This window comes from Strigops habroptila, chromosome 5 (genome assembly GCF_004027225.2).
Source record: "Strigops habroptila isolate Jane chromosome 5, bStrHab1.2.pri, whole genome shotgun sequence".
Lineage (NCBI taxonomy): Eukaryota > Metazoa > Chordata > Aves > Psittaciformes > Psittacidae > Strigops > Strigops habroptila.
The window spans coordinates 50,724,687-50,744,810 of NC_044281.2; the positions used below are offsets into that span (position 1 = coordinate 50,724,687).

Here is a 20,124-nt window from a genome sequence, read left to right on the forward strand (position 1 = left end):
GAAACTGTTGTTATCTGTGACTCCATACATACATACATACATAATCAGGAGGGGATGCCATAGATCAGTAACCACAGCTCCTGTGTTCTTCTGTTATGAACTATTCCTTCAAACACTGTGCAATGCTGGCTGTGCATTTTAGTGGTTAATGAGAGGTATTTTTGGAAATGAAGTCCTGTTCTGTATACTTTTGCAGAAATATTTGCACATATATTTTAATAAGTCCTGTAACTTTCCTGCTGGAATATATTTGCATTTATTTGTATTAACTCAGTGTTTGCATTGGTTGTTTTTCTAAAACAAGACAAGGAGAAAAAAACATGAGTACAATTTATTCACAAAGAAAATAGCCTTTCGCTGAAGCAGGTATTAGAATAGAATGTGTTTCTGAAAGCAGAAGGTGCCTGGAATTTTCCTTCTCTCAGAGAATTTCTTAAGAAGCAAGGTTCAAATATTCTGTCATTTAAAACCATAATTTAAAGAGTACTCTGTACAAAACCACATTCTGTCTGTTTTTCAGGTTTATGTGACTTAGAGTTACTCTCCTCTGGACAAGTATTTTTAGTTTTTGCAAGCCCACAGATCCACTTAAAATGCCACTGAAGAACAATAATTTTAATTTTTCTTGGTTTTTGGTCACATTACTTTGGTTTTTAAATTCACCTTTATAATTTCGAGGACTTTTTTAGCCCAGTTGCCAGAGCTTTAAAAAGCATCAGAAATCCATAATAAAAGTATATTCATAAGATTTGATTTTAAAAGCCACTGACAAGCTCTCAAGCCACAATGTTGCAGCTTTCATGAACTCATTAGTGTTGGGCTGCACAGAGGGTGTGGGTAGTATGACTGGAGGTTATGAGTCTGAGCAGCAAGGTTGCTAGCAAGAGAGATACAATCCTCAGTTTCTAGGTTAGAGCTGATTGATTGAGAATCTTTTGATCTCAGTCAATTGACTTCATGGCAAAAGCCAAGTGAATGGGTGAGCTGGAAGTGAAAGATGAACTGGGCTTCTTATTTTTATGGGAATGCTAATTAGCAATCAAGTAGTATTTACATCTTCACTGGGCTGTACAGTTGTTAATTACACAGTGATAAGGGCCATATAAAAGATACAGAAAACAAAGCTACCTGTTCCAGTTTTGTTCTTTGAAACGCCACTGCTGGAGCAGCAGTGGACTTACCAAATGTAAAACTTGCTCTCAAAGGAAGGAACAAGATCTCCACTGTTCTAGTAATGACTGTGCCTCTTCATGGTGATATGTACAGCAGCAGCATCTGCATGACGCAACACAATTAAATCACTTGATAAACAGGACTTTATTTAAAACCAGGGTTTATGTCTTTACTTCACCTTAGACACTGCACCTCCCAGCCACCTCCCAAGGGCACTGGAATGATTAACACATGGCACACACACAGCGTTTGGTACTGAGGGATGCTCTCAGTAACTGCTCTAGCCGGAATTGGTAGCTGGCTGGGAGAGTAGTAAACAGCTAGGGTTTCTTCAGAGAGAAAAGGGAGAATTCCCCTCATTTGTGGCACCCTCCGCCATATTCTTTCTGCACATATGTCTGGCCCTTTTACTCCCTTAGCATTTTCCTGGCTTACTTGCTGCCTGTCTAAAATCAGCGTATTGTATTAGTCTGCTATATCAACAAAACATATATGTTATTAAGTCATCATGTGATATGGACTGTAACAATGAAATAATACTCTGATGGAGTTGATATTCATTTTATGTGGAAGACAAAATCATGTTACGTCTTGACTCATGCACGCAGATCTTGTGTTTGATAGGGAAGATGGAGGAAATTACAAGGAGTCTGTAACATAATGTTTCAGTTGAAACACAGATTAATTAGTGTAATGACTCTGTAAAGAACTGAAAAGCATAATTCCATTTCTTTCTGCAGCTCTTTTGCCCAAGCCTTAAGTGCTTTTCCTGCTGATCCTATGAGGTGTTTTGGTGAAAATGGTACAAGAAACTACCATAAATACTGTACATCTTAATTGCTTTTACCCATATGGGATCTGTTTTAATACCCGGCTTCAGTTTCAAAGATGTGTCCACTTAATGGCTGTAAAACAACTGTTCTTTTAAACTACCCAGTCAAATGACTTTTGAACAGTAATTTACTAAAAAAGACTCAAATAAAAGTTGGCGTGGGCGGTAGTGAAATATGGTGAATTAATTTAGTATCCCCAAAGCATCAATACTGTGAACCAATTAACCAGCATTCAAAAGTAATGATAAATGGTATCCTCAAGTGCCATTTATAAGAGTTTTGGTATTGATTTTAAGAAGCTTTAGAAAAGACTCAGTGTGTGTAGAGCCAATCCCCAAACTCCTACCCCCAAAATATGTTTCCAATAATTCTGGTTGATTTATGAATACCCAACCACCAGCATGCATGACCTTTATGAAACGGACAGTCCATATCTCAGTCCATTACAGTGATAAAACCTCACAGTGAATATATCGTGAATGAATAATCAAGCTTCAGCTAAACTGACTGCTAATGTCTTTTTCCTTCTTGATTAACAGCAGAACTCCATCACAATGGATCTCGTCAAAAACAAGCTGAAAGTAATCTCTACTGAAACGTGCCCATTCAAACCCTAAATCATTAGAATTCTTCAGCTCTGATGGGGGCTCAGTAATTAGTTGAGTTGCAATATACCTGCTGTGCCATAAACAGCATGAATTAGAACGTGTCTACTTCTAAGACTTATTATTTGTATTACTGTAGCACCTACAGGCCACGGGCAAAACCTAAGTCTCCCCATGTTGGTCATTGCTCAGGAAAAATAAGACCCCTAGCCCTGCAGAACGCAGCCAAGACAAAAGAAGGATTGGCACTGAAGTCTGCTCTGCAGAAATGAAGCAAAGCAATAGGTATTGGTGTACAAAAGATGCCATCTTGGTTACCCTTTTTACTTTTTCTTTGCATAGCACAATTATTTTATGAAAAGAAACAGTGGCAGAAGACGAGAAGGTAAAGGGACAGGGCTGACAGCAGTGCGGGTACAGAAGTTAGGAAAATAATGAATTTCGAAAGAGAAAATAGGGATATGAAATGTAGAGGTAAGGGCAGAGGTGGTGGAAGAGATATGCAGGAATGGCTGATTCTGAGCTGAGAGAAAGCAACTGTGCAGACACCCAGGGCAAGCAGTGTAAGCCCTCACCACAGGCTCTTGCAGCTGAGTCTCATGCAGGGGGCTGCAGGTGGTCCTTAGTGTCATGCTGGAAAGGAATCATAAAGACAGCAACTAAAAGAGATTGAGACAGTTAATTTAGACAGTTCTGTCCTGGGCAGCACCAACTGTACTCATATCGCTCCAGACAGACATTTACTGCTGTTCATCCGATCCACCATGCACACAGAGGTTATTTTCATTCTTTTGTAGCACCTTTTAAGCATTTGAATATTGTTTCCATATCTGCCCTCTGTTTTCTCTCCTTAAGACTAACTGATCCCAATGATTTTCAGTTTTTCTTCAGAGCATGTTCTTGCCGCTTCTTTGGTTTTCTTCATCACACATCTGTGTTGCTGTGCATTCCCTGGCCTTGACCGCTTTCTTCAGCACATGCCCTGCCAGCACTGACAAGAGCGAGATTTCTCCATGCACTGTGACAGATGTAGTCCTGCTTGTCTCTCACAGCACACTACTTGGCTGGTTCACCGCAGCAGGACACTGCCTTAGGTGCAGATTTGAGATCCTCTGTAATGTCCCATTTCAAATTTGAAAATATGACCTCACCTGTTCTACATCCATGTCCTCCAACACCTAGCATCTTCTGCAGCTTCACAGTGTTGGTGGATCTCATGAACGTAGTGTGCTCAGCCACCGTGATGCTTGTGGAATCTCAGGCGAAGCCCAGCGGGATGGACCACTGAAGGACCCCTGTGCTGCAGCCTTGCTGTGGCTGGGAGCCCCTGGAAATGATAGCAGAGATAGTTTTGTAGACATTTGTTTTAATTCTATTTCAGATTATGTTTCTCTCTACCTCACGAAACTGTCCTGGAAGACAGTGCTGGAAGCCCTTCCAAATCAAGATAAATGGCAGTCACTGTTCTCCTGCCCACAGGCCTGTTACCCTATTAAGGAAAGAAATTAGATTTGTTTGACATGATCAGCTCTTGACAAATTAATGGTGGCCATTAGTTGTCATCTAGTTTTCATCTAGGTGCTTGCAAAGTTCATTTGATTACTTTGAGTATATTTCTAGAACTTTTACCAGGACTTCATGAGAAATTGTGTCTGTTGATTGGTGGAGGAGTCCACACAGTGATGGATGATACAGAATGATGGAAATACCCAACACTATTCTGCAGCTGGCTGGTCTGTAATTCCTTAGTACCTTGTCATCTTCCTGTTCCTTTCTAACCACCATAGGCTGAAATCTGAGATCTTTGTCACCGCTATTAATTACGCTCACTGTCCGGTCAGAACTGAGCTTTCTTGTGAGGCTGGATGCAAAAAATAAAAAGTTCAAACACTTCTCTCATCATCAGCTGACATATCTTGAGACCCAGGCTAGGGCTGCTCCTGTCAGCCAGGCATTCCTGTCCCAGCACACTGTCACCTCCAGGTGACAATCCTGCGTTATGCAGTCCTACTGTAAGTGGCATCATGCAACCCATCTGAATTAACAAACAGCTCAGCCCAAGTCTAAGCCCTTGTTTGCGTTTGAGGTTCTTCTTCCTTACAAAACCTCATGTTCACTGTTCCTCCAGTTAGCATCTACCTTCACATTTTCAACTATTTCCTTCTTGCTGGTTAGAAACAAATTTCAGACGGTCATCTTTGACTGTTAAAAAACCCCTTCAAACCAACTGATGCTTTGGGACACACTGTAAGGTCTTCCCTGAAGTTCTCCTTTTTCATAGCGTCATAAGAGCCTCCTATGCTAAATTTATCATAAACAAGGATAAAATGAGTATTTGAGACCCCTTTTATAGCCACGGGCTTCCTAAAGGAAGCGCCTTCGTGAAAACGGGTTGGGATGCCCGATGCTGAGTTCCCCCGGCTGGCGGCCATCCCCGTAGAGCTCGGGAGCCGCACCTTTGGCTGCTCGCTGCTGAAACGCCATGGCGAGGCTAGGGAGCGGCGGGACAGAACCCTTACATAAACCTTGCAGCTGCGCTTCCTTTCCCCCCTTTTTTGCCCTTGCCCCCTCGCGGCTTCTCTCTGCCGGCGGCGGAACAGCAGCGGCCGGAGCCCGGGGGAAGTCCCCGCCGGGCCGGGGCCGGTCCCCGCGGGGCAGTAGCGGGCAGCGCGGCCCCGCCGCAGCCGGCAGCGACGCCCCCGCGGCGGGGGCGCGGATGGTCTCTCCCGGGCCGGCGGGAACCGCTGTGACACCTGCTGGCGGCGGCGGGCGGGGCGGAGGGGAGGGAAGAGGAGCGGCGCGGGGCGGGCGGGCAGAGCGTGCCCGCCGCGGGGCGCTCTGCGGCCGGTGCCCGGCAGTGATGCGGTGGCGTCCCTTGGCGCTGGGCTCGGCGGCGGCGAGCACCGCGGGGCCAGGCGCCCCTTGAACGCCGGCGCGGCGGGGCACTGCGGTAGCGGCGCTGCAACAACGGCTCCGCGCCCCCTGCCCGTCCTCCCTTTTCTCCTCCTCCTCCTCCTCCTCCGCCGCGCCACTTCCAGGGGAGGCTGGTGTCATGCGGCTGGCGCCGAGGGAGGGCTGCCCGGGGCCGCAGCGGCAGTGAGAGGCGGCGAGCCGAGCCGAGTCGAGCCCCCTGCGATGACAGCCATGAAGGAGCAGCCGGCGCACCCGGGCGGCAGGGGGAACCCGCCGCCGCCGCAGCCCGACCAGGTGGGACCCGCGGCGGGAGGCGCCGAGGGGTGGACAAGGCGGGGGGGGACGGACGACATTCGCCGTCCCGGAGAAGTTGTACGGATCTGGGTAAAAGTCCAGGGGGGACGGGACGGGCGCCCTCGGGGCGGCTCGGCGGGGGGAGGAGGGAGTCCCGTAGAGCTCTCTCGGGGGATGCGCGGGTAGCCGTGGGGCCGCCCAGAGAAGACCTAGCCTTGTCCGGCCCCGCCTCAGGGCTGGGGTGTCGATCGGCCCTGGCCCCCGTCGGTAGCGGGTCCCGTAGGAGTTTGCGCTTCGCTTCCCTGCGAGTTGCGCCGGGAGGAACACCTACGGGTGAGGGTTCCTGCCATCCCGCAGGCGCCAGCGGCGCCGCGATGGGGCTGCCGCCGGTGGGGACCGGTGGTGCCGCGGAGCGGGCCGGGGCTGCCGGCGGCGGTGCGGGGCCGTGGTCCGCATCGCCACCCGGTCTGCGGCGGGGTGGGAGCGGCCCCGCGGGGCCCCCTGGATTGATTTCCCAGAGGTTTTTGGCAGCGCCGGGCGGCAGTCGTGTCCGTTGGCCCGACGGGTGCCTTCTCACAGGCTGGCGGGAGGGAGGCTGGCCGAGGCACCCGTGTCTCAGTACCGATGTGTTTCGGTACCGGCTCCCTGTCGAAACGGGCCAGCCTGGGGCGGTTTACGCGTGTGATGGGTACCGCGGGAGCAGCTGAACTTGGCTGTCATCACAAAATCGAAGTTTTCATTATCAGACCGCTGTTGCTCTGGGGTAATGGCGCTAACACATCGGGAGGGATGGGGCTGTGCGCGTCCGCATCGAGATCCCCGCGGAGACCCGCCGGCCGGGTCGGAGCCGCGCACCTGCCCGCGTCACCACGATGAGGCCCCGCGGCACACCGCTCCTTCGCCATCAAACACCCCGAAATGTGCTAACTCCACTTCATTCCGAGACCGAGGGGTTGTTTTGCACATTGTCAATACTCATCGCCTTCTGTTTTGAACTCCGGCAGGCTGAACGGGGTTTGCAGGACATGGGGACCCGCGTTTCACATTTCCATTCTCTCTTACGTCCATCTACAGAGCTCAGTTTTCCTCCGATACACTAACATTGGGTGAAAAACACCAACAGTGTGCACAGCCATGGATTAGAAAGCCCCTACCCGCGTATCCAGTATTGCATGCACAGCCAGGCTGCATGTTAAGCTTCTGGATAGTCCTTCCAGTATCAGTGAACCCATTTATTTAAATAAATTTAAAGATGTATCCTTTTTGCTAAAAAGTGTATGCATTATGACACATTTCAGTGTAGTACTGATAATATATTTGAGTTTGAGGAGCCTTCTTGAATAAAATAATTGCATGAGTTACGTTATCTGAAAAAGATGGGTAACTTCCATCAGTACTGAATTTCATGCAAATAGCAGAATTTATGAAAAAGTCAAATTCGTTTTAAATAGTCTCAGAAGTTCACAGAGCTCATACATTTCAGAGACATTGTTTTGCTTTAGAGGGGTACTACTTTTATGTATAATAAGTACTTGAACTTAACCAATCTTTATTTCTTTATATTCAGTTCAGGCATGTTAAATTGCCAGAATGGCTTTTTTGTTGTCGGAGGTGGAAATCTTTTCAAAGCAGGCTTAATATTATATGCCAAAAATTACCAGTTTGACTGCACATTTATGTCGTAATAAGGAACAGCAGTAAGTTTCAAATTTAAAATATGCTAAATATTAGGAATTTATGCTAAATATAGAAACACTGTTACCCGAGTGCTCTGGAGTTCTCAGCCTCACATGGTGGTGGGTGGGGATCCACTGGTCTATCTGCTGTCCCTGGTGGCATGAAATGTGAATGTGAAGTCCTCTTTATTTGCATCTGATTCTTCCAGACCAAATTTGATTTTGTTGATGAAAGTTGATATTGAATCAACTTTTAACTGCCTGTTGTCTTAGGTGCTAGGGATGTCATGCAGTGTAAAACAGCATCACATACAAATGTTGCTTTTAATGGGTGGCAAGTCTTTCTGTGGCTTTAAATGCTAACAACAAGGATGCAGGCCTAAATCCTGCAGTGAGCTCCGAGTAGCGTGAGGCTGTGGTTAGTGTCTCTCTGTGAACACCAGGGTGACTTGTGCACCTTGGCAGTATTCAAGATCCATAAACTCCAGGTTTAAGATGGAAACTATTCTTAGTACAGCAGTGTGATGTGGCTGGGATCTTAACAGAGGGATATTAAGGGTTTGAAGCTTTTTGGTTTTTTGTTGTTTTGGTTTTTTTTTTTTTTTTTTTTGGTGTTTTTTTTTTTTTGGTGTGTTGTTTTTTTTTTTTGTGCTTGCAGTTACAGAGCTGCAGCTGAGGTGAGTGCTGCAGTGGGCATGGGGAGAAGAGCAAACACGGGCTCATACATTCGCCCTGGTTTTCCATACCCCATAGCAGTGTCAAGGGCTGGCCCATGTGGTAAATGCAATCTTTTTAGGGCCTTCAAGAAATCTGTCTCTGCCCGGGTAGTCTTGTTTAACATTGCATTTTGCTTGGTGAGCTGGTGTAAACCTGTGGAGTCACTACATATGACACCTTTGGTTATTTATTTATTTTTAACAAGAAGCCACGTCTGCACTGAGAGGCTTTCCTGAGCAGTAGGAGCAGCAAATCTTTTCTGGTAGAGAAGTGGTTGGACCTGTGGGAAGTCCCAAAAGGAACAAGGAATTACACCAAGATTTTCTGATTTTCTAAGTGTAAATCTCCTGATTTCAAAGTCTGGTTTTACAGATACCGCTGAGAATAGTCATACTGAAGTTGATGCATTTGTGGTAAATTTATAGGCTTGCAACCTGAGCTATAATTTCAAATTACAGCAAGCTAATGCTGGGACTCTCCACTTAAATAAAAGCTTGGATTGACTGATTAAAGCACCCATAGCCATCAGCTTATAAATAAATTGTACACAACTTCATATCCAACATTTTCCCTGATGGTATATTTAAACCAAGCCTCCCCTGGGCCAATGCATCTAATAACAACTTGCATTAACAGTGCTATTGATGTTTTGGCAATCGGTTTGGTAAATTAGCCAGATTTATTCTCAACTCTTTGCTAAATGATGACTCATATTTATTGCCAAAATTACAGCTTTATGTTCAGATGATGTATCTGTAGAAAGGAAAATAGCTGTAAATTACTTGTATTTCTGCTTGTTTCTGGAAAGCTCTATCAAAGTGCTCAGACTTCTGTCACCTGAGCGCTTGTGTTGATAGTGAATGTGGCTCCCTCAGTTCCTCTTAGAGAGTACAAATAATAGGGTTTTTCATCTTGTAGCTTTTAAGAACTGTCCTGGGGTCTTGGACAATGATGTTTAGTGATCATTTTTAGAATGCACAACCATTCGGTAGTCAGTGGACACAACATATTTGAAAAATATAATGTACCTGTATGACTTGCTGGTTGATAAATGCTGCTGTCTTTGCAGATGAAAAACTAAGATAATTCCTCTAGGTATTACCTTTGTAAGGCTTCAGTGTGTTTACAAAAAACAGATGATCTACACCACCTGGTGCTACTTGCAGTTCTTTGTGTATATAGGAGACAGACCTTTGAAATTTATAATCATTCTCTCCTGAGCCTCTTTTACTCGTCCAACTTAAGGTCTTTCTAAAATTGATTTTAAAATAGAAAAAAGGGGGGGGAAAAAAAAAGAAACATTTTTTTTTCCTTTACTGTATGTCATTTTAGAATCTACAACATTATTCTGCTTAAAACACGTAAGGAAAAGTAAAATCAACTGCATTGTGTTGCACTAAATAGAGAGGTTATTTGGTAAGCATTTAAATTACATGTTTAGTGTACATACAACGACAACTGGCTGTTGTTTGCTTGACTGCCTTGATTTAAGGAGTTGAATGTTCTCTGTTTCGGGACCAGTTTCTCTGGTCACCAAACAAGGGGTGTATTCTAAAAGTAGTCTGAACAAAAGAGAACAATCTGTGTTTTATTTGTTGGTGACTAAAGCCAAAATAGTTTGTAGTTTCAGGTCTTCCTTCATTGCCTTGCTGCTTTTTCCCCAAAATGGACTCTGAGCTTGCAGTGGGAAAAATGTTGATAGATAGCTGTGTCTGTCCAGAGCAGTATTCATCTTAACAGGGTTTTATCAAGGTAAAAGGGCTCTCCCCTGCCCCACTCAAGTAATTTTGAGCTTCATGGGTCAGGGAGAAACTTGAGCTCTTAATCGTGTATGTACGTTCCAGTAACTTGAAAGATTTAGTTAGGTAGTCAAGTCCATGTCCTCTGCTATTGGTTGTGTTCAGAGTTGGCTTCAGGCTGAAATAAGAAGCTCTGTTCTAGTACATAATCCAAAGTGACTTTGCATTTTTCCTTCTTACCAACCTAGTGGAACTTTCTACTTGTTTTGTTGTGGCACCATATCAAACATACTAGATTGTGAGGTTCAATATAATGTCAGAAACATCAGGTAAAAACAGCCCATAAAAGTGGGGAAATAAAGTTCTATTATAATGCCCAGAATATTTCAGAAAGAGTAAACATCTGAATCTTAGCTTTAACTTTTAAATTCTCTTTTGTACACTATATATACACCATACTATATCTGTGCTGGATCCAGAAAGAAGTATTACAGGCTTGCAATATCTGTTGAATATATGACCAGTAGCACAAGAAGCTTATATGAAAATGTATTAACTGTGGTGGTTTGGAAATATTGTTCAGCATTCAAGTTCCAGGGGAAGGCACGGGATGTGTCATCTTTCAAATGCTCGGTGTGGCCTTGGTTCACTTTCTCTTTGCCATGTGGCTGTTTTCATGTAGTTCACAATCATGTACCTGATTGTGGTGATAAGCACAAAAAGCCTGAAGCTTATTTTCCATCCTCATTACATTTCTAGTCTTCTGCTCTGAGCTCTGTGTAGCAGGGGAGAGTAGGATCTCATTTTTGGTGAAGTGCTTCTCCTTTTAATTGAGAAGCATAATTTTATATGACATCTTGTAAACAGTCTGTGTACATACAGGATTTCAGGTAGCTTGAGAGAGCAGACACAAATGTTTTTAAGTGGCTGTATAGCATGTAAGTGTGTTTCAGTGTACATCTCAAATTCAGAAGCAATGAGTTTCTCTTCAGAAACTTGCTTTTCTAATGCAGAAAACTTTACTAAGAACTTTCCAGTGCTTTATCCACTCTCTGCTCTGGGAACCTGCCAAGACCACAACCATGAAGGTTTCTGTTGGTGGATGCAGGGCAAGGCAATCATGCTGATGATATCTTGTCCTCCCCTCATGATTCCAGTGCCTTTTTGCAGGTTCTCCATGTCTTGCATTCAAAACATCATGTGGGAATTCGTGCAGCGTAACACAGCACTTGATTTTTCAGTATTTAGAGCCATCCACTTTGCAGGTGGATTAAAGGGATTACTTTATTCAGTAAATCAAGACCTGTGAAACTGTGAATCTTTTTGGCTCTTCTGTGTTAAAGAGAATTGCAAGCATGCTGTAGGTTACATAGTAGCCTCAGATATTTGAATATACATATTGCGTTAGCCATCTTAAAACATACTTTCAGTGTTTCTTTCCAGTATCTTCCAACTGAAAGTATTGCTTCAGGCAAGCTATTTTGATAATTAACAAGAAGGAGGAACTCTTTAAGCAAACAGAGCTGTTTGTTGTTATTCTAGAATTTGAAAGCGATCATCTTAGCATTTTTTAATAACTTGAGGGCATTCGGAGATTACATACATGTGTTAAAAATGTGAACACAGACCTTCTTCTCATAGTGGTAATATGGATGAATGCAATATGTGATCTGTGGAGGGGTATCTTTGTTGTTTTTGTGTTTCGCTTTTCCCACCCCCACACACACCCACCCCCCCCAACTAATACAGCTTTGAAATGTATCTGACCTATGGAAAACTTGTAGGTGTACAAGACTGTACTTCACACGTTATGCTTTCTTTAACATCGCACTGAAAGACATAGGCAGGCTCATCTGCTGCTCCAGATGCTTGTGTCCTGCCAGCAGGTAGCTGTAATTTGTTGATGCTGTCTTTGTAACTCTTAAAAGACCCATGTTATATTTCAAGTCTATGCATTAGTCACGAAATCTCGGATGTCTCAAACTCTGTCCTTTCCACTTTAATCATACACTTCTTTTACGCTTCACTCAGCTGCATCGAATAATGTTCATGAATATACGATAGTGAAAAGAACAATGTTTATGGTGACTGATGATGATAAATTGCTGTATTTATCCATTAGGAGGGACATTGGATGACCTACAGATCTGAGGCTGAAGCTAAGAGACCTTTTCTAATCTTTCTTAACACTGCTGGCAACAGCCGCATAACTTATTATGTGTTATTTATGTAGAGAATCAGTAAATAGTTTTGAATGATTCTAAACCAAGATAAAAGCCGTCTGATGTTTGGAGGATGTTGTCTAAGAAAATCAATTAGGAAGTATTAAACAATGCGATAAATTAAAGAAAATAAAGATTATTTAAATGCTTTTGGGGGTTATTTGAGACTACCTGGGGCAATATTTGCAATTTACATTCCTCTGGGGGAAAAAAAAAGGCATTTTGTAGCTTTCCAGAAAATAAACTAGGCAAATGTTACAGTTTGGTTTTTGGAAATATGTAGAGAATTCCAAATGCTAGTGGGAAAACCATTGAACTTGTTTGAAATGCTGGGCGAGTGCAAGAAACTAAATCAAACACTGCCATTGTGACTAATCATTCATCCTCTGTGTTCTTTCTGCTCCTGACAGCACAGAGGCTGCTGACTTCCTTTCCCCCTTACTCATCCTAAGGCTTCAGAGGCTGGTTAAATCGAAGCATTTCATATATATTGGGGGAGTCTTTCAGAGTAAGGATTTGATCTTAAGTACACTTAATTAGTGTGCTGCAGTTTTGAATCTTACGGAAGAACTTGGAATTGGATGGTCTAATGACACTTCTAAATAAACACAAAATGGCTATAAAACTTGGGTGGCTTGAGTCAGAAAAAGTGCCGTTCAGGAAGTCCCTGCTGGAAATCTTTTAGCAATTCCCGCCTTTATTTGTGATGAATTCTGCAATATCCTGGTGCAAATAGCGACACAACAGAGATCATAATGAAAGATTTAGTCAAGGCCCTTCTTGTTCTAGGGCACTGATGATTATATCGGGTAATTAGATGTCATCAAGCATAAATATAAGTTTAAATCTTCTTGACTTAATAAGCCCACAAAGTCAGGAGGCTTTGAAATGAGTGGGTAGTTGCAATGCAAGGAAATTAGTTGAAAAGATTCTTTTTTATTTTTCATTCAAAGGTTCATTGTATTGTAGTGCATTGAAGATAATGTTACCTTTTGGTCCCTGAGATGGCTGAAAATATTTCTGTATCCTGGTCCATTCTTAAAATGCTTATTTACATGGATTTCCTCACTGAAGTCAGTGGACTACTTATGTGAATAATATCTGCAGGACTAGTTGTATTTGCACTGCACTAATTTTCATTGTATCTTGGGGAAAAAATGTCCTTTGGTATACAGTAAAATGGATCAAGCTGCAGTACTCAAACTGCATGAAAGGTGGTTATCCAGATGTTGTCACTGGCATTCTCTGAAGTTATTGGTAGTGAGTGTTCAGTGTCCTGACATGTTTTCAAATTCAAAAGGACAAAACTACAATGCTATTATTATGTATCAGGCTCTGAAAAGGTTCTTGAGGGCAACTGTCAGTTCATACAAGTTGTTTGCTCACCCATTAGGAGAAAGACAGGGTTTATACCTGTATATAGCATATACATTTCCTTGTATTTCATTTGGGGTCTCTCCATGCAATTCTGTACTGAAGAGGGGGTTTGCCCCCTTCTGTGTCTTGTCACTGTAGGTAGAAATGAGCTTGATATTAGACTCCTAAGTAGCAGTGTACCCTGCATTTCTGATTTCATTATGGCGTAGCTAGTGACAGCTGAAGGAAGGAGGGTGAAAGCTGGTCTGTATGGGCTCATGAAGACTCTAGTGAAGTCTTTATTTTTGGTGACTATTTGTTTTGCGTTCTTAGCTATTTAATTTGTCCCTTTACACTCTCTTTTTAGATACATTTTTGATTCTGTAAAACGCTGTGTTCTGAGCAGTTCTTAGTCTTCTCTTGCTTCTTTTTCCCTTCAGTTTTGTTACATATCCATGTGATTCTCTCCTGTACCATACTTTCCCCGCCGTCCCAGCTTCCCATGTTTAATCTTCTACACACAGTTTTTCTAACAATTTTCTTCTAACAGCCCTTCTGCTTTTTCTAGTGTCATATTTCTCTTTGTAAGCTAAGCAACATCTGTCATCTGTGTTTCCTTACTTTTATTTCCCCATTGCTAATCGCTTGAAGAATGTTGTCTCACTTAAATATACTGCTAGCTTTCACACAGCATTAGAGAAGTCTCAGAGGAAATAATGAATATATATTGAATTTATGTGTTTTGATACTGTAATCCAGGCATGGAAGAGAATAGACTCATGGTAACCAGGAGTGCCATTGTGGTCTTCTGTCTCAGCTGCCAAAGTGATGTCTTTAGTGGAAGCAATGGAAGACAGACAGGCATTTCATAGAATTTTATTCTGTTAGAATAACTTCACACTTTGAATATCCCATCCCTCAACATTTATACAGTAAGCCTGTATTTTAAAGAATGCACTGGTCAGCAAATGAAAATGGAGTAATCCTTGCTAAATATATATCGATATGGCAGAGGAAATCTGAATTCTTATTTCTGGTCTCTGCTATGTGTAAACATAAACAGACATCAGCAGAATGTTTCAGAGTTCATGGTAGGTGATATCTTCTACAAGAATTTAGGACAAGAAGGTTTGGTTTTCTTCCTCATAGTATAATTCGCTGTAGCATAGGAACCCCCTTCTTATTCAAGAAAAGGAAAAACTTCAGAAGAAAAGGCTTTAGTGTACTAATTCTTCAAGCAGCACAGCCTTGTGTATCAGCTCAGGGGATATCCTGTACACCAAACCCAAGAATCTGCTATAGATGTCTCACTGCATATAATGCATATAGAGAGATAATAGATAATTTCTGAAAGAAGCACATGCAGGGCCATGTATCATGTCTGCAAAGGATATGTTCAGTATGTAAAGAAAAAGTAAGCTTTTCACTGAAAAGGTATTTTTCCTGAGGTCTGCTTACCTCCCTTATTATGTCCACCTCTCCACTGGGGCTACAGTACCTAGCCCAGCTAGGGATCCAAATCGGGCTTGATCTTTCTGTTCTGAAAAACAGCCAACCAAAACCACAGTAACAACAAAAAACCCCAAACCCAGAACAATTCTCCCCCTCAAAATCAGCCTTGAATATTTTCCCCTTTATCTTCTGTTTCATTCAGGTTATACTTTATTGAATGTGTTATTCACATTTAGGAAACTGTCAGTTTTATTCTTCATAAATCTTGCCTCATTTCTGAGCATGTAAAGATTCCTTTCTAAAATGTGAGTGCAATGCAATGCCAGTTTTTCCTTTAGTTCCTCTCACAGTTGCCAGCTGAAGTGGATGTAATAGCACTTCTTTCCTGGGATGAAATGGTGCTTCAGTAAAGGACTTCTCTTCCCTCTAAAAAGGAAGAACATTTTCTGCCTTTCTGAAGTAACACACTGAAAGTGTAAAGTAAATACATATCCTTGCCTGCTGCTGTTAATATCTTTTAAACTACTATAACTTACAGAAATGTAAATCTCTTTACTCGTAATTTACTATTCCATTTCTTTTTGTCGGGTGTCCTTCTCCCATCTCCCCAGCAGTGGGCGGGGGGAGACGCTGAATGTGTTTGCTCGTTGCTCACCTCTAGATGAAGAAATACTTCTACTGAAATAACATTCTCTAAGTGTTTGTATGCAAGCTTGCCCTTTGACATTTTTTTGTTCTGCAGTAAATTTCAGTATTGCAGTACAATAACTCTTGGGTAAGCCCATGGTAGCATTTTAGCTTGGATCATAAACTTACCAGTGAAACAAATCCTGATCATTACTTGCTGAACTTTGGCTTGCCCCACAGGGTGGTTTCAGAGCATGTACTGGATTCCTTTAGGATTAAATTGAGGAAGCTGGTGTTCTCCAGGAGCACACTTGGGGTGCTCCAGCTGCCTATGGGAGTCAGACTAGAGGCGGTCCACGTAGCCCCCAGAAACGCAGAAGTTATGAATATCTGTTCCTTAACATAAATGGTTTCTCTCCCCAATTCTGCTCCTCTCTCTCTCTTTGCTGTGTAGCTTTAACAAATACAGAAAGTGATGCATAAATGCATACATCTAAAAACAATTGTATGCTTTTGTTTTGTTTTTCACTTGGTTGTAGTCCTGATGCAATTGCCTTGTAAGACTTTTTATTGCAACACTAGATTTTTTTTATGTGTTTGGAGGTATTTGTTTGCTGTTTTTCAAACATACCAGTATTTGTTGCCTCCCCAGTTAGGGTGGAAATACAATGGCGTAAATGAATTGGTTGCAGGTGGTGAAGAGGTCTCAGTTTCACTAGAGAGATGCCTATGAGGAATGCTTAGAGTATGGGTGACAGAGTAGACACAAGGAAAGAACATGAATATGTCTTGCTGGAGGTTTATAGGACATATGATCTTTTGTAATAGATGTATCTACAGTGCTATGTAGGTGGATCTGAAGAGTGCCACTAATTTAAAAGAGGATGGAGATTAGGAAATCTGAGATTAAAAGCCTGTGTCCTGTTCTTGACTGGTTGCAGAATTTCTGTGTGAGTTGGGTCCTTGAAGGATACAATTGCAGAAGTGGCTGCAGGGTTTGAGGGGTGATGGTGTTCTGCGAATTGGAAATGTCAAAGTTGTGTTATTGGTAGTTGGATAAGGCTCTGGATTTCTGCCCTGAAGACAGGAACCTGAGATGATATTAAATGTAGTGATTGTGGTGGTTGTCTTTCAAGGTGCAGTTCTGCTACCGAAGTGTTGCACTTTCGTAAGGCTGTGTTTGCTGTGTCAGTGGGGCAGCTTCATGGGTGGCTGCAATAAAGTGTACTGCTCCTGCTGAGGGAATATCTCAGTTTGTTAATACCCATCCTCAAAACCATCTAAGCAGGCTAAATCCTGGAAATGCCATATGCAAGATTTTTCATTCATTTCAGTACAGATTGCTTCTGTGCATAGATTTTACATGAGAAAATTAGTGCAATCCTGAAAAAAGGCTATATTTAAAATATACTGATGGGAAGGAAGATGAGTTTAGTCTGGTTTTGTTGTACTATCTTTTCTCCATCCATAAATCTTGGAAAATATTCTTAAATTGTGAATAATGAGAATAATTTTGGACGTCGTTTGTATTGTACCTTAGTTACTGGAGTGTTCTTATCTCAACCCATGGGAGTTAGATTCTTTTGATTCTCCTCTCCAACCCTCTGGGAGCAGGGGGGGAAGAAGCGGGGGAGTGAGTGAGCGGCTGCGTGGTTCTGAGTTGCCAGCTGGGCTTAAACCACGACAAGTATGATCCAGTATATCTTTCAGTGATTAGCTGTAATGTGGTTAATAAGGATAACTTTCGGGAAACATTTTATGTGAATAATTCTGTGGTTTTGGATAGAATGAATATCCCTTGTTTGTCTAACCCCAGCAGATTAGGGCTGTAAGTTCCTGGTCTATTCTTGCTGCCAGCACAATCCTGTGTGACTCAGCTGAGCAGGATGGAAGCTTTCGTATCAGCGTGAGTCTTTCCATCATTTGTAGAGACTTGAACTTGCACTGGTAGTAAGGACAAGAGGAGCAGCACACAAAATTTTAGCAAATTTTGCAATTTGCTAAAAAAAAAAACCCAACCAAAAAAACACCTTTATTTTTCCCTCTTTTTTTTGGTCTGTCTATCTGCATTGCTCTTGGAAAGTGTGCTCAAGTATAATGTAGAGTAATGAATATAGTCACATTTACAGGGAAACTGTTTCCCTTAATGATGGGAATGGTTTTACCTATTTTAATGTATTGGATTTCCATTAAAAGCAGCAACTCCAGCACATACACCATGTAAAACGTGCTGGCCATGCTTGGTGAAACAAGGTATGTAAATAGGAGACATGGATGAGACTGAAATCCCTGACTTTGACCAGTTAAGGGAGGAAACAGACACATGGTAAGAAGAACTTTCCAAGTGCCGGTCTTTGTTACATTCAGGCCTCCCATTGTAACATGGTAACAAGAACCAAAAGGTACATAAATTAAAAAAAAAAAAACAAAAAAAGGAAAGTGAAATAAGGAGTGTGTTTTTTAAGTGAGGCAGTTTAACCCCTGGAATAGAAATGCTGAGGTAAGTTTTGAACTCTCTGCCTTTTGATGTATTTGAACTAAAAATGGTTTCTATAAAGATGCCCAAGCAAAATTCTTGGCCCTTGGACAGAGGTAGTATCCCAGTGAAATGTGATGGGTTGCAGCCTACAGGAGATGAAATGATGGGGATCCCTTTTGATGCCTTGGTGAAGTAGTGAATTATTAGTGGTTTTACCATTGTTGATAGCCATTATAAATGAAATCCTATGAGGAAAAAAACCCCAACCTTTTTTACCAGTCATCTTTTTCTTCCCCCTCTGTTGCTTGAGAGTGATAGAAAGTTTCTCCTTTCCTTCTTATATGTTACTATAAATCTTCATTATAATGACAAAGGAATAATAAGTTATCTTATATGTGAGTTAAAGGGAAGTTTTCCTAAAGAGCTGCAATCTGGAATATGAAATCCTACTGTTGGGAAAGTTTCTATGCAGCACTTGACAAAACTTAATATATATTTACTTTTGGGTCTGAAAGCTGCAACTGTGACTATGGAAAGGATTTCAGAGTCTTCACTTCTGCTGCATGTGGTCAGTGTTCATCCATGACCTGGTGTTAACTCTGGTTCTAGAACCCTGACCTGGCTGTCAGCGCTATACACACATACTTGTTTGGTTGTTTTTTTTTTTTTTCTCCCTGACAGCTCAAGAATGTTAATTAGAATTTATCTTACTTGCTATATAAATTTTGAGGAAAATACTTCTTTCTTTGTTGCTTTTCACTGCATGGACTACTGCAGTGAAAGAGGCTGAAGGTGTATCTTCCTTGTGAATGTGGAATGTGGTGTTTACAGTTAAAGCAGGTCCAGAAATACAGTAACACTTGTTTCATGGCTTTAGTGGATACATGTTTGGCCATACAAATGAGTAATGTCCACCAAGCTCTAGCAGAGTGACACCATCTGTTTGGTGTGTCAGTTACTTTGTACCTCAGGGAAGTATTTTCCTTGCAACAAGAAAAGTCTTGTTTTACATCTGGTATATTCAGACTTGATTTTGAGACCGGGACAAATCTAAAAAGTTTTGTTGTATTGTATCTCTCTTCCTGACATTGCACATGATATGTAGACAAAGTCTGTATTTAAAAGTATTTGTAGAACTAGTGTTTAGTCATTGAGAATGAGTTAACTTTCTGTGAAGGTTCTCAGATTTAGCTGTTAGATTATTCGAAGGATTTTGCCTGTAAGTAATTTCTTGAGGTTCTTGGTATGAAAAAAACTGTGCTTTGAGATTAAATTATTCAACAAATGTTTTTCAAAGTAGTTAAAGCTTCTAGCATTTAATGTTTTATGTATGCAGATTAAAAATGAAGGTTGATTAAATCCCAACAAAGGGAAGTTTATTCACAAATGGCAGGCAGTAATGTCTCTTTTGTGACTGGTGGAACATTGTTGAGCCTACTTCATTATATTGAATATTGAACTGTTATATTACTGCAATTTTTTCTAACTGATGGTGTAGTTAAAAAGTGGGCAGTAGAATTTGATGCAGTACAGCCTTGGCTTTGCTAAGTAGTGCAGAATACTTCTTTTTTTGTCAAGTATCTGATTTATAGATATTTTTTCAGCTTGTGTTTTTGAAACGGCCAGAAGAGCTATACAAAGCTCAACAAGATCAAGAGGCAGGCCAAAGTAATGATTTTCTTGTTGGAAAGTAATCGACATGCCAGTATAGCATGTAATAACAGCAGGTTTTACAGCATGCTGCAGAAGAGTAGGAATGTGAAACACATACATTACATAAATTATCTGCGCATACATTTCTGGTTTCTGCAGAGTTCTGCGTTACAGTAACTCATTCATGCCTTCATGCCTTTTTTTTTTCTCTCCACTCTCCCCCCTCCCACCTCCTTTTCTTCCAGTCACTTAGAGTTTCAATGCATGAACTACTTGGCTATCTCTTCTAGATTGAGTACCTCATCCTTTGAATACATATACTTGCTGTTCAGGAATTGGGGAATGGTCATCTTTGAAATCTTACAGCAAATCAAACCTCACTGCT

At 41.9% G+C, this 20,124-nt stretch overlaps 1 protein-coding gene across 3 annotated transcripts in view; it reads left to right on the forward strand.

Moving 5' to 3' along the window:
• DPP10 (dipeptidyl peptidase like 10) overlaps positions 1-20,124 on the forward strand; it is a 557,376-nt gene that overhangs the window by 248,610 nt on the left and 288,642 nt on the right. For 2 of the 3 annotated variants that reach the window (XM_030487512.1, XM_030487514.1), the window contains exon 1: positions 5,487-5,818. The exons of the other annotated variant lie outside the window; for it this stretch is intronic. In XM_030487512.1, coding sequence (XP_030343372.1) covers positions 5,747-5,818 — 72 coding nt within the window. In that variant the 5' untranslated portion in view covers positions 5,487-5,746. Of the gene's footprint in view, positions 1-5,486; positions 5,819-20,124 lie in introns of those variants that run through there. 3 annotated transcript variants of the gene reach the window in all.